At 36.3% G+C, this 15,034-nt stretch overlaps 1 protein-coding gene across 1 annotated transcript in view; it reads left to right on the top strand.

The window, feature by feature from the left end:
* The window catches only part of LOC132142850 (complement C3-like), a 31,907-nt gene that overhangs the window by 11,101 nt on the left and 5,772 nt on the right, over positions 1-15,034 (top strand). Inside the window, exons 24-27 of the mRNA XM_059553029.1 lie at positions 9,726-9,929; positions 10,034-10,109; positions 10,211-10,370; positions 14,927-15,016. Of these exons, the coding sequence (XP_059409012.1) occupies positions 9,726-9,929; positions 10,034-10,109; positions 10,211-10,370; positions 14,927-15,016 (530 nt within the window). The remainder of the gene's footprint in view (positions 1-9,725; positions 9,930-10,033; positions 10,110-10,210; positions 10,371-14,926; positions 15,017-15,034) is intronic.

Genomic DNA, 15,034 nt, shown 5'->3' with positions numbered 1-15,034 from the left:
CTATTGTTAGAATTAATGAAAAGAAATTAAATTTAATTGCTACCATTGTTGTGATTCACGTGATGAATGTTTAAGTCTGTGTGTGACTTCTGCATATTACCACTCACTATTTACGGATTATATAAAAAGCATATCAAGGTATTTATGAAAAATAAAATCTCAAAACGGTCATTATTAAACACACACATAAAAATGCTTTAATTAAAAAATAGGTCATTTTATAAAAGCAACCTATTTATTACTTTTCTTTGAAATCATATAACTCTGATTTCATGATGCATTTCTCCATTAATAGAGAGAAAATTATAGTAACATAAATGAAGTTTCAAGTGCCCAACCAAAGGGAATGCTAATCACTATAATGGTGAGCTAAAAAAAAAAAACGGCAATTAGCAACATATTAGTGCACTGCTGCCTCTCACTGGTTTATTAATGTCATTGGTTCCTTTGTGGCTACTTGAATATTTTAAGTAAGTGTCACTCAAAACAGTAAGTAAATTGTTTTATTTGCCTTGAAAGTAGCTGATACTTAATAAAACCTAGTAAGTATAACGACTAAGTAAAGATAACTAATTAAATCTAAGTAAGGTAAACTATTGGATTTTACAGTGCAGGAACCTGTGAAATCCTAATTTATTTATTTTTTTTGCAAAACTCCATTAGTATTTTTGTTTGAATTTAGTTTTTTTTTTTATTGCTGTTTGAATTCCATTTGAATTGTTACATTTAAGTAATCAAAACGCACGTCTAATTACACTGTAAAACCCGACAAGTTAACTTAACTCAAACCGTTTGAGTAAACCGATTGCCTTGACTGCAGAGGTGTCAAGTCCAGGGGTCAGAAAGTAAAAGTCCTGCCATATTTTTGTTCCACCCATGAACTCAGCAGCTGATTTCACCAGAGGAGGAACCAAGTCATTCCTTTCAAGTCACAAACTAGTCTCAAGTCAAATCCCAAGTCCTCAAAGAGTTAAAGTCAATGAGATAATTAAGAGACTAATTAAATGATGATTGTGCATTAGTGATGAACACCTGCCATTATTGTGTGTTACAGAGGATCAGATGCTGATGTTTTATTGGTTAAACTGATGCCACCATCATGGAGATCAGTGTTTGCTTCAGTTGGGCTCTTGACCTTTGGCTTCTTGTGTTAGGTATTTCCCTGTAAAAGTACATGTGCTGTTATAAAGCAGTGTGATCAGGATCAGTGCTGTGCAGAAAACCATTACTAGCTGGTTTTACATGACAAAGTAATTGTTAGGCATCAGTCTGTTTATTTCCAAAAAAAGTTTATTTCATTTAACATATGCTCAGTTTTTTTTTTTAATAACCTACCTTGTGGAACTGCCACATGCAAATAAACCGTTGGTATAATAGTTATAATGAAATAATTTGAAATCTAATGTATGTAATGAATATATATATATTTTTTTTTTAATCTTGTCCCACTAAGACGCACAGACATCATGACCCAGCATATGAATCTCAACAATGGTGACAATCAACAAAACTCTTCAAGCTGAAGTGCATGCTGGGTAACACCATAGTAAAACTCCCATCAAGGACTGTAGCATGAATAATTTTGTCACCACTGTTGAGGATCATATGATAAGTGCTCATGTCTAAAATCCAGAGCCTGTAAAATTTCCCCCAATATTTAAGAATTGCAATAATATTTGTTTAATAGGACTTTTTTGTAGTTCAGAAATAGCTGTACATCATGTAACAAACCAAAGAGAGACACCCTCATGGTGTTCATTAAATGTTTTAGATAAAAAAAGAGCAATTTAATTTAGCAATTCAGCAATGTGTTAATGTTTACTATGTAACACAACCGCAAGTGCTTAAAAGCAAATTACTTTGTATTATTAAAAGGGTCAAGAGCCCAACTAAATCAAACACTGATCTCCATGATGGTCGCATCATTTTAAACAATAAAACATCCAATCCTCTGTAATTTTCAATAACAGCAGGTGTTTATCACTACTGCACAGTCATCATTTAATTAGTCTCTTAATTATCTCATTGACTTTAACTCTTTGGGGACTTGGGATTTGACTTGAGACTAGTTTGTGACTTGAAAGGAATGACTTGGTTTCTCCTCTGGTGAAATCAGCTGCTGAGTTCATGGGTGGAACAAAAATATGGCAGGACTTTTACTTTCTGACCCCTGGACTTGACACCTCTGCTTGACTGTAAAACCCGACAAGTAAACTTAACTCAAACGGTTTGAGTAAACAGATATCCTTAAGTTATGTTAACTCAAACCATTTGAGGAAACCGATTGCCTTAAACCGTTTAAGTTGAAAAAACTAACAGTTATGAGTACTCTGAACTTAATTCAGTTGAGTTCACTGAAAGACGATATACATTGCAATTAAGTAATTAAGTGATTAATTGAGTGATAATTGAGTTTAGTGATGAACAGCTGCTGTTAACAAACAGAATTACTGAAGAAAAGAGAGAAAGGAACTACAGCTGACTTCAGACAGAGCCTCACTCAAACCTGACAAGTTATGTTAACTCAAACCATTTGAGGAAACCGATTGCCTTAACCCTCTGGAGTCTAAGGGTATTTTTGGGGCCTGGAGAAGTTTTGTCATGCCTTGACATTTGTGCTTTTTTCAGTTTCTTATAAATATCTAAATGGGTAAAGACTAATCTCACTGTAATCAGCACAAACTGGGCTGTAATAATATGTGAAATGCATGTATGTACATGATTGTGTTTTTGAGAAAAAAAATATTATGCATGGTTAGTGAAAAACTAAAAATGTTAAAACGCTTGAATAAGGCAAAAAAACACATAAAGAACAATGGTTCCCGGGATTTTTGAGAACTGGAGCTTGTAGCCTAGAATTTTTCTTTCTAAATTATGTGAAAATCATCTTGTTTACTCACTCACGGAAAACAATATATTGATTTAAATTTTCTAAGACACTTTTTGTTGGTAAAAGTCATATGCGAGTAGGCGTCAACTACCATGAATATCATTGTGATTTACACCTGAGAAGACAAAGGGCCGCATAATGAGCTGCATAATGAGCCATTCAGTCATCTGTGCCACTGTGAGTGAGGAGTTACAAGAGAGAATGTGAGAACAAAATAAATGTATATCATTTTATGTTTGTAGTTTATTAAGAATATATTTAATTATCCCACAACATAATTTAATATCCACTTGGGGGAGCAGTTAAACAGTTTATTAGAAACAATCAAAGCTGACTTTCAAACAAATTGTTTGGCATCCTTACTCCAGTCACACAATCCTTCAGAAATCCTTTTAACAATCTTATTTTCTACAAAAAAAAAAAAAAACGTTTGTTGTTATTATTATCATCATTATTATTAATGTTGAAAAGAGTTGAGAATATTTTTCTGGGTTTTTAGGGGGAATAAATGGAAAGAAAAGCATTGTTTTTACATTTGTTACAGTTATCTATTTGTTACATTTATATTATTTACATCAAGCTTTTGAATGGTATAGTATTGTATATTGTTATTGAAACTTCATAATGTTTCACTTGATTATACATTTAGTCAGGAATTATAGTTTGGAAAAAGTCTAACTAGTAAAACGTTTACACGTTATGTGAAAACTAGTACAAGTATATAAACAAATAAAAAGAGACCTACTCATGTTTATGATCTCTGCTGAATAAAGTGCTTCATTCTTTTTTCTGAGGAAATCCATTTCTCAAATCCTCAACCACATGACATCTTTTTGGGGTGAATTATGTGTTATTCCTCTCATGAAGCAAACAGTAAAATAAAAAAAACTTGAACAGTCTCGCTGCTTTTTCTTCTGTTATGGGCGTATTCAAGCCGCGCGCTTCAGTTTGAATCTGAATAGCGCGTTCAGTGCGGGGGCGTGGTCACATTAGATATAATGAAGGGAGACATGAAAAACAGACATCGCGTTGTTTTCATATGGATTACTTTATCACAGAAAATCTGTTTTCGGCGGCACTTGTTTAGTTTAAAAATAGACATGTCAAGCTTTCTATAGATATCTCTCTCATGTATATTCGTTGAGTACCTATTCACGGAGTTACAGTTCATTTAAATGACGTGTTTGTAAAAGAAGATCAGCGCAGACAAAGGCTGCAGACAGCGCACCTTGTTTGTTATCTTTATTTTATAAGTGCACAAAGTTTTGTTGTTATTATGTCTGTATCCAAAAAAAAGTAGACCCTTTACAGATACGATTGATGTATTGCTCTTATCTGTAAGATTAAACCTGAAAGTGTAATTTAAGTTCTTTTCGGGGTTATCAGGAGAAAATGACTCAAAACGCGTATCCGGGTTAATCGACTTGATAGGGTTAAACCATTTAAGTTGAAAAAACTAACAGTTATGAGTACTCTGAACTTAATTCAGTTGAGTTCACTGAAAGATATACATTGCATTTAAGTAATTAAGTGATTAACTAAGTGCTGATTGTTAATTAGTGATGAACAGCTGCTGTTAACAAACAGAATCACTGAAGAAAAGAGAAACACAAGAACTACTACAACTGACTTCAGACACAGCCTTAGATGAAATCAACTGAAATAAAATACATGAAATCTCTCAAGATCTGATTAAACAACCCCACAAACAGCATCACCAGCTCCACTTATTAATAACCAGACTGACTTTATTTCTGTCAGACGTCTACAGAAGATCTTATTGAGAATGAACTAAGGTTTAGATGTTGATTTATTGTTTCATTTGAAGTAACCATGTTAGAGATCAGGGTTTGCTTTAGTCGGGCCCTTGACCCTTGACTTCTGTCTTTGTGTTTTCTCTGGCTGTTATAACCGTGTGTTTCTAAAACACATTTGTTGTAATTCAAAAGCCCAGAAGAATTGCCATAAAGTGTTAACCTGTACGTAGGCGTAGGTTGTTCTACTTTATATTGGCGATGGTAATCATCAATTATTGAACTGCTTGGAGTCTAATCTCTGATGAAATAGGTGTTGTGTAATTTGATTGATTATAGTAAAAGTGATTCTAAGAGCCAGTGGTTCTGTGATAATCAATTAATCTGAATGACTTTTCAAATAGTGTGGTCTTCTACGGAGTCAAACAGTCACACAAAGACATCAATAATCAGCATATGAACCTCAACAATGGTGACCATAAAAAAACATGCTGCAATACATGCTGGGTACTACTGTAGTACAAAACTCCTGTAGTACATGGCTCCCAGCATGCTCTGCAACATTTTTTTTATGGTCACCATTGTTGAGGTTCATATGCTGATTATTGATGTCTTTGTGTGACTGTTTGACACCGTAGAAGACCATACTATTTGAAAAGTCATTCAGATTAACTGATTATCACAGAACCACTGGCTCTTAGAATCACTTTTAATATAATGAATTAAATTACACAAAATCTATTTCATCGGAAATTAGACTCCAAGCAATTCAATAATTGATGATTATCATCACCAATATAAAGTATAACAACCTACACCTAGATTCAGGTTAACACCTGATGGCATTTCTTCTGGGCTTTTGAGTAACAACAAATGTGTTTTAGAAACACATGGTTATAACAGCCAGAGAAAAAACTAAGACAGAAATCAAGGTTCAAGAGCCCAACTAAAGCAAACACTGATCTCTAACATGGTTACTTCAAATGAAACAATAAATCAACATCTAAACCTTAGTTCATTCTCAATAAGATCTTCTGTAGACGTCTGACAGTAATAAAGTCAGTCTGGTTATTAATAAGTGGAGCTGGTGATGCTGTTTGTGGGGTTGTTTAATCAGATCTTGAGAGATTTCATGTATTTTATTTCAGTTGATTTCATCTAAGGCTGTGTCTGAAGTCAGTTGTAGTAGTTCTTGTGTTTCTCTTTTCTTCAGTGATTCTGTTTGTTAACAGCAGCTGTTCATCACTAATTCTCAATCAGCACTTAGTTAATAACTTAATTATTTGAATGCAAAGTTTCAAAACTTACATGGTTTAAATCAAGGCAATCTGTTTACTCAAACGGTTTGAGTTAAGTTAACTTGTCGGGTTTTACAGTGTAATTGATATCATGAAAATTTACTAAAAGTGAAACTAAAGAAAACAATTATGGCCCTGTGTAATACTCACCCCCACCCCCACTCCAACTTGCATATTTTTTTTCTAGATAACATTTAATTTAGTGCTTGGCAATGATTACATTACTTTAAATCACGATTAATCAAATTATGGGCTGTGATTAATCGCAATTAATCGCATTGTTATGCACAAAACTAATAATTCATTCAAAGTAGTGTATTGTGCACTTTTTTCATTTAAGAGGGCTTTCACACTGGGCTCGTTTTTGCTGCTGTCCGAGCCCGAGCGTCGCCCGCAACGTTGGTCTGCTTTCACACTCAATAGTTGTATCAAACCCTGGTGCATTTGCAGTCACCTTACGTCATCACAAACGCACACGGAAAACGCCTGGAGAACACAACGTGACTAAGCATAGTTGTAATTTTTGTGTTATTTATGTTATTTATGTGTTATTATGCACAACATAATAATTAATATTAATTAATTTAATTTTGACTTTTAGGAGTGTGTGGAATCAACCTCGGGTATCTCGTGTGTTGAGGAAACAATGATATCGACAGTGTTACGCATGCGCGGGATACTTTACTTCCTGAACAACTGCTCTCCCGAGTCCGCATTGCTTTCACATTCACGCGAACAGCGCCAAAGTTCGGGAGCAACCGAACTCGGACCACCTTCTCCAGGTAGTCTCTGGTTCAGTACCCCAGTGCGCACCAGGGTCCGATGACAGCGTTCACATTAGCAATTTTTCATGCGAACCGTGCCCTGTTCAGCACTAAACTGCCAGTGTGAAAGCCCCCTCAAAGTAGGCCTACTGCTACACTGTATGAACAAAAGTGTAATAACATTTGGTTCGCAAACAATTTAAACACACAAGGTTCATTTTACAGAAGTGTTCCTCTTACATAATAGCAGTTAAAATATGTATTGTAGCCTAAATCTCAACTAATAACATTAATGTAATAGAATGAAATATAAACAAGCTATTTGTTATTGCCAGGACATTAACATTTTTATAGAAAATATTTTATAGTTTGTCATAGAAAAACAAGTTATGGTCAGAGTCCAGAGCCTTGATCATAACATTATAACAGGCACCTTTCTATTAGAGACCTGTATGATCGTGGGATCCATTGCAGCAGAGTGTGGCGCAGGACAACAAAAGAGCGGGTAGAGACGTGTATGTGGGATGCAGGAGAATTATTAAGGTGTGCTCACACTAGGCAATCTTAACCGTGCCGGAGCGAGTTTGACCCCCCAAAGCCTGGTTCGTTTGACTAGTGTGATCACGCCATTTATCAATTCCTGGCTCGGTTGGAAGAGGTGGAGCTGGAGTGCAGATCTTTGTAGATCTTCGCTTCTGATATGTGCTGCATTATTTCATGAATATTTCTGAGCAGCAAAAGTGATAAATATGTAAATCAATATATTGTGAGAGGGAAGTGTGTAACCGTGTCCCATACAACTCCAAATAATAAACCACAAAGTTAACAAAATTATTCACTCCACTGTGTTGAGTGAGAGCGCTTCTCTGCTGTCTTCATGTACTATCGAAAAATTCCTATTTCCAACCTATAAAGTCATGATTACGAACTCGTTGCATTCTTTTCTGTTAAAAGTAACAGTGGACAGTGGTTTGTGAATGTTGATGCTTAGCCTAAATAATTTGATCAGGAGCATCCCCTCCTGTGACCCATGATTTGTCTGTATGTGTATTCAGTGCCAGTGAGCAATGGACATTCATAATAATAAAAAACTGCGTTAATCAATTAATGCGTCACCGTTAATCAATTAATGCGTTAATGCAATATTAACTTGTTAACTTGCCCAGGCCTAATTTAATTATTGCTAACAATTTAATGTTAGTAATCAAAAAGAATGTCTTATCAATATAAAAAATGTAAAACTGTTTTCAAAAAATCTGAATTCAGAAATTCTCTGTTATCTATATTAACTGTGATTTGGTAATTTTGTATTTATTTATTTTTTATAAAAAATTGTGGTCAAGGAAGTAGTAAAATATTAAAATATTAACAATTTAATTAACCTTTTAATAGTAATCAAACAAAAATGTTTCAGAATTCCTTTTATTTTTTATTTGACAATCAAAGTGCTGAGAGAAGCTTCTGCTTAGGATCATTGATGGGTGGTTACACTTTATGTCTTAAGAGACCCTTTTACCCACTGGGCAAAGTTACGTCCAGTGGATGTCTTTTTTATGTCTTTGCTGACGTTGAAAATATTTCCACTGACCACTTTTGAACTAGTTTTTAACCTTGTAAGGAGGTTCTGTGAACGTCTAAATCGGACGTACAGAAGACGTCAAAAAAGACGTCATAAAAACTTTCATTATGGCTCCTCAGTGGACGTCTTTTCAACGTCAGCAAAGACATAAAAAGACGTCCACTGGACGTAACTTTGCCCAGTGGGTAAAAGGGTCTCTTAAGACATAAAGTGTAACCACCCATGCCCAGTGGGTAGCCTTTTGTCATTTGCATATAAATTACAAACCTGGCCCCACCGTCGACATTTATATGATTGCTAAAGTTAAATGGTTGTACCACTATCAAGAAAAGGCTAGACAGATCAGCTCTCTATGGTCTCCCCAGCGAACTTCAACCACATTCCAAAGAGGAGTAAATGACCCCCGTGCCAGGCACCAAAGGCCTGACTAGACCAGTGGTCTGTATTCATAATTTCAATACAACACACACATATAAAGACTTTTTCTTTATTTTAGACTATAATCAATCAGTTACAAATGTATCTGACATATGCATGTGTTGTCTGTATGTTTCCCTATTACATTAGACTAGTTACCACTGTTTATATGTATTTGATAAGCTCCAAATGCCTATATTCAGGTGTATGAATGTATCTCTGGTTTAGTTTTGATCTTGGTATCAAAATGATCTGCTCTTTATTCATCAAACCATGATTTTCTCTGTGATCGTGAAATGCTCCACTATTTGTACCATATTTTGGGTAAAAATACACCAATTCTTCAGGGCAGTCATAAAGCATGCACATGAGGTGTCACTGGGACAAAGAAACACTTTTGCGCTGAAACTATGTGGCTTGTTACTGGTCAGTCTAACCAAAATGGTTGTTACAGGGAAACCAGATAAAATCTCTCCCACACACGAAAAATATGCTTCTCTTCATTTGCGTTTGAGTCCAATCTTCTGACAATTTTCAGCAACTTTGTTGATTCACTTCGGAGCAGTCAACCCGTGGATGAAATGAGAAAGCTTTTACTCCTAACAGGATCCAACAGGAATCTACACATTATACATGCACCAAGACACTTTACAGAACCAATCCAAGTAACCGCGTGTTAACTATTTAGATGTGCTTCTTGGCTTTGACCCCTTTTAATTAAGGTGATGTGATTCTTTGATGGTTCTTAACAGGTTGTGATTAGCTGAATAAATTTTATGAATAAATAGTACTATTACGCTCTACTCTCTTGCGCATGAGCGCTACCTCTCTCCATAGTGTGTTCTCTCTCTCTTTCTCTCTATCCATGCTTTCCTTGCATTGGAATCTATGTTTAATGTGTGTATGTCAGACATGTCTTGTTCTCTTGTAGTGTAATTTAATAAACATCCATATGTATTCACACTTGTCGGTGTCAATATGATGCACAAAACCCAATCACAGTCAATTACCTTTCATTTGCAGGTGAGGAGATAACGCGCACAATCGAGCAGGCTATCAGTGGAAATATTATGGGGGAGCTCATTGTCCAGCCCAATGGATGTGGAGAGCAGAACATGATCCTGATGACTCTGCCTGTCATTGCCACTCATTACCTAGACAGCACAAATCAGTGGGAGACTATTGGCATGGAGCGCCGTAATGAAGCCATCAACCATATCAAAACAGGTCAGCTGACCGCCCTCAGCATCACCTTTACATGAATGTTATCCCAGTGGTTAAATTGAGTGCAGAGTGTCCACCACTGTCATTCATTTGTTGTTCTGGTCAAGGTTATCAGCAAGAGTTGAAGTTCCGTAAAGCTGATGGGTCATATGGTATCTGGTTACATGTACAGAGTAGCACATGGTGAGATAATGCAGATTATTTAAGGATAATGATTGTTTGTTTTTCTTGCCTGTTTCTTGTGTTTTAATCAATTTGCTCTTCTCTTTTGCATCCATTTACAGGCTGACAGCATATGTAGCTAAAGTGTTTGCCATGGCCAATGATTTGATAGTCATAGAGGAGAATGTGTTCTGCAGCGCTCTCAAGTGGCTGGCCACAAATAAACAGCTGGCAGACGGCACATTTAAAGAAGATGCCCCTGTGTATCAGAGTGAGATGGTTGTAAGTAAAATTAGTTTTTTTTTTGGTTTTGTTTTTTTGTGCAAAATTTTCCTTCAAATAGCAAGCACGGCTGTCAGATCCATTGCACTCTGGTGGTCGTTTTCTAATTTTTTTGTTTGTTCCAGAATTTTTTTTTTTTAGATTTTGGCTAGTTTTTGTTTGGTTCAGAGGTAAAAAATCTTTTTAAAAAAAACCCTCAAAATTAGTTTCCCCCTTGTGTGCAATCATGACCCCTTTCCACCGATTGGTCAACCAAATATATGCCTGTGACGTCAGTTTGTTCACCAAAATAATAGCCTTCTCCAGCAATATCAATATATCATCTTTCTTCTGTGCAACCTAATGCGTTTCACAGAAATATTTATTTCGGAATTATTAATCAGCACCCAGGCTGTTTTAATTTGCTTTGCATTTTTAATGGTGAAGCTGCCCATAGAGGAGCATATGTCATCGCATGACATCGTTTTGTAGCTGTTCACGAGTCCCTTGTCGGTTAAACTGCCTGCTGTTCTTCAGAAAAATCCTTCGGCTCCCACAAATTCTGTGGTTTTTCAGCATTTTTGTGTATTTGAACCCTTTTCAACAGTGACTGTATGATTTTGAGATCCATCTTTTCACTGAGGGAATCATATACAACTAGGCTATTAAAGAAGGTTCAAACGCTCACTGATTCTCCAGAAGGAAACACAATGCATTAAGAACCGGGGGTGAAAATTAAACGAGAACAATTTAATGCAAACGAATTGAGAGATTCAAAAGCACTAAGCCTACCTTTTTCATGTCAAGAATGACAGGTTGGATGCAACAGACTTTTTTTCGGAGGTGCAATTTTCACATAACTTCATTTTATTTTAGGCATAACTTTTATTAGGCAGTGGTAATTTTGATTTTATTCTTAAAATAGTATGCCTAGAACTGTGGTAAGCCTTACTATGATTTTACAAAGGCGTCTATGAATAGACATTGGCTGTGTTATTGAATTGTAAATTGAATTGTTTTGGCAATATGTTGGTATAAAATCTTAAAATAAAATAGTTACCTTCCAAGGGCTGTTTATGCACAGAATCTAAAATGTCAAGTAGAGTAAAGAAAGGGAAAAGAAAGAATGATAGTTAAAAGTGGTGAAGGGGGCACAAATGTATTAAATCAGTAAATCAGAAATTGTGAACATGATTGTTCGAGGAAGGCTGTAGATGTTCCTCACAGCAAAATCGCACTAACTCCAATTCCGTCCATGTTTTGACTTCAGCAAATTCAGCAGAACACTTTTCATGAGTCCAATATCCAGTCGAGCAAGAGACGTGATAAGTAAGGAAAGTCGTATTTTAATGTTGTCAAATAGAGTCGTATTTGAATGTTGTCAAACATTTTTAATTTTTCTTGAAACACAAAATGACCAGTAAAGACATGTCAAGCACTAAAAGCAGCTCATATTAAATCTATAAACTCTCTTTAATTGAAAAATACACACACACACACACACACACACACACACACACACACACACACACACACACACTAACCATGTGTTTATGAAGTTGGCAACCCTACTGGAGGATCATAATGTCAAATTCTATAAATTACATGATTATTTAATGTTCATTAAAAAAATTCCAGTCTGAGCAACGGTGTCATGTCAGCTGTGCCTTTCCACCACCGGCACAAAATCATTTGGTGAGTTTGCGAATGATTTTGTGTGACTCCATACTGTATACTTAAAGGAACTTTTGAAAAAGAAATGTTGGCTCATATAAGCAGCTGTGACATTGTCATTGTCCACTATCCAGTGGGAATAGATACAGAATAAATATAAAATACAACTATACAAATAAGTATGTTAGAATTTTTTTTTTTTTTTTTAATAAAGCAGCATAAGGCACATGGCAGATAAAATGACTTATTGAGATGTTGAAAATGTCTGTGAAGACATCAGTGAGTTCAGTGAGTCTCTCAGTACACGCCCAGGAACGTTGTCAGGACCCGGAGCTTAGCATGTGTTGATCCTGCTGAGGTATCTCCTCTCGCTGTCAGGGGACAGTGTCATCAACTGGTCACTAGGAGGAGGTGGAGTCTTCTGTGCAGTGGTGCTCCTTTGTTCCTCAAAGCAAGCGTACAAGGTGTTCAACTTGTTCGGCAGGGAGATGGTGCCCCACATGTCTGCAGTGGGGGCTTGTAGTTCATAATGGTCTGTATTCCCTGCCACAGGCTCCGAGTGTCTCTGCTGTTGCTGAATTAATGGACTATCCTCCTGGAGCACTTTCTCTTAGCCTGCCTGATGCCACGGGACAGGTTGGCCCTGGCTGTCCTTAAGCCCACCTCATCTCCAGCTCTGAAGGCAGCATTCCGAGCCTTCAGGAGTCTGCAGACCTCCCCTGTCATCCACAGCTTCTGGTTGGCCCGGACAGTGATGGTCTTTGTAACCGTTACATCATAAATACACTTGGTGATGTACGGAGTTACAGTCTCTGAGTACACAGCAAAAAAATCTGAGTGAAATTAACTCTGCTGGGAGTACATGTGAAACCACACACAAGAGTGTGAAAGTGTTAAAATAAGAGTGTTAAATTAACACTGAAGCATAGTTAAAGTTAATGAGATAATTAAGTGATTAATTGAGGGATGATTGACCATTATTGACGAGACCTGATGTTAACATGCAGAATCAACAAAGATGAAAATCACTATTTTATGTCACCATTATAGTGGTCAGTGTTTGCTTTAGTTGTGCTCCTGAGCCTTACAATTTTAAAGTCAGATTTGGTTTGGCTGTTACAACTGAATTGTAACAAACGGACAAGAAAAAAAATCAAAACACAGGCTTTTGACTTTTGACTTCATCACCAAACTCAATTAAAGCCTAAACAGATTTGATTGACCTCATTGATTATAACAACCCTGTGATTGTACAGTACCCGCTAATTAAAAGGATTTCTTGAAAGTTGTTCTGATCATAAGAAAAGCTTGTTTTAGGCACACATATATCAAAAATTAGTGTAGGAATCTCAACAACGGTGACAAACAGCATATTCAGAAAAATAGAACAACTCTAAACATTAGAAGACAAACTACTAAAAGTAACATAAAAAACAAAAATAGAATAGTAAGAATAAAGGAAATTACTGAAACAATTCAGCTAATAATTTATTCATGCCGCAATGCATCATGGGAGTCATGGATGAATTTTGATAGGTGGCACCCTGAATGCACTGCAACATGCTTTTTTTTATTTTCACCATTGTTGAGATTGAAAGGTTGATTCTTGATGTTTGCATGTATAACTGAAATACTCTTTTGAAAGATTTTTGAACAAACAACTATTAAGAAATTCCTCAGATTGTATTTAAAATTCTGGAAATACTTTGTTTAACAATCATAGGGCTGCAATAATCAATAATGTAACTTTAACTCAGTAATTCAGTCTTTGCTTGTCCATCAGTTTTATAACTCAGTTATAACAGCCAATAAAAATCTGACTTTAACACTTTAGGGGTCAAGAGCGCAACTAAAGCAAACACTGACCACTATAATGGTGACACTATTAAAATAGGGATTTTCGTCTTTGTTGATTCTGCATGTTAACATCAGGTCTCGTCAATAATGGTCAATCATCCTTCAATTAATCACTTAATTATCTCATTAACTTTAACTCAGCTTTAACTATTTAACACTCCTATTTTAACACTTTCACACTCTTGAGTGTGGTCTCACATGTACTCCCAGCAGAGTTATTTCACTCAGATTTATTTGCTGTGTACCCTTCGAGGTCTGTGGTGATATTGTATGTGGCAGCCTGCTTAAACATATTCCAGTCAGTGGTGTCAAAACAGTCTTGAAGAGCCTCTGATGACCTTCAGCAGAATCTTATGAGCACACAAAATCTGATCAGATTCCCGAAAGCTGGCCGTACGTCAATGTAAATTCTCAAAAAAAAATTTGAGTGTCCGCATCACACAAGATCGAAGACTCAGAAGACAGGGCAGAGAGTGAAATAGTTTGTGCTCTGAAGGGAGTAGACAGGGATTTAGGCCCGTAGCCCAGTCTTGGTCCAGAGAATGACACTGCAGTCACCGGGTCCAAAGGGAATACAATCGCTGTCCACAGAAAATGCATGTAAATCCCCTATGCACTTAGCCAAAACGAGGGCAAGAAGAAGTTCAGTTTTGAGAGATAGCTTCTTCATAGCAATGGATACTAAAGACTCGACTATGAAAGAGCTCTTAACACCACATTTATGTTTCTGGGTGGACTGAAGGCAGATGCAGGAGATGCAATCTCCTCACCCCGTTAAGAAATTTCACACCAGCATTTGCACCTTTCTGACATCTGATAGAGGAATATTTCAACACTTAACTGCCTGTGTATCAGCAATGCTTGTCTGGTGTTCAGAAACTTTAACTTATGCCTTAACAACTTGCAAGTACAATATGTGGATTCTGCCAAATCATTGGCTGTTCCTGGCTGTGTGTAGTACCTGTAGCTCTGTGTTTTTTCAGAAGCATCCTGACATTCTTGTTATATAATTATACTATATCTTATTTAGTATATGTCAATTACAGGGTAATTTACGTGGGAAAGATGCTGATGCCTCTCTAACTGCATTCGTCCTGATTGCCATGCAAGAGGGGAGCAAGATCTGTGCTGGATCTGTAAGTGTGATTCCTGGA

Source organism: Carassius carassius, chromosome 6 (genome assembly GCF_963082965.1).
Source record: "Carassius carassius chromosome 6, fCarCar2.1, whole genome shotgun sequence".
Lineage (NCBI taxonomy): Eukaryota > Metazoa > Chordata > Actinopteri > Cypriniformes > Cyprinidae > Carassius > Carassius carassius.
This window is presented reverse-complemented; position numbering and strand designations above follow the sequence as displayed.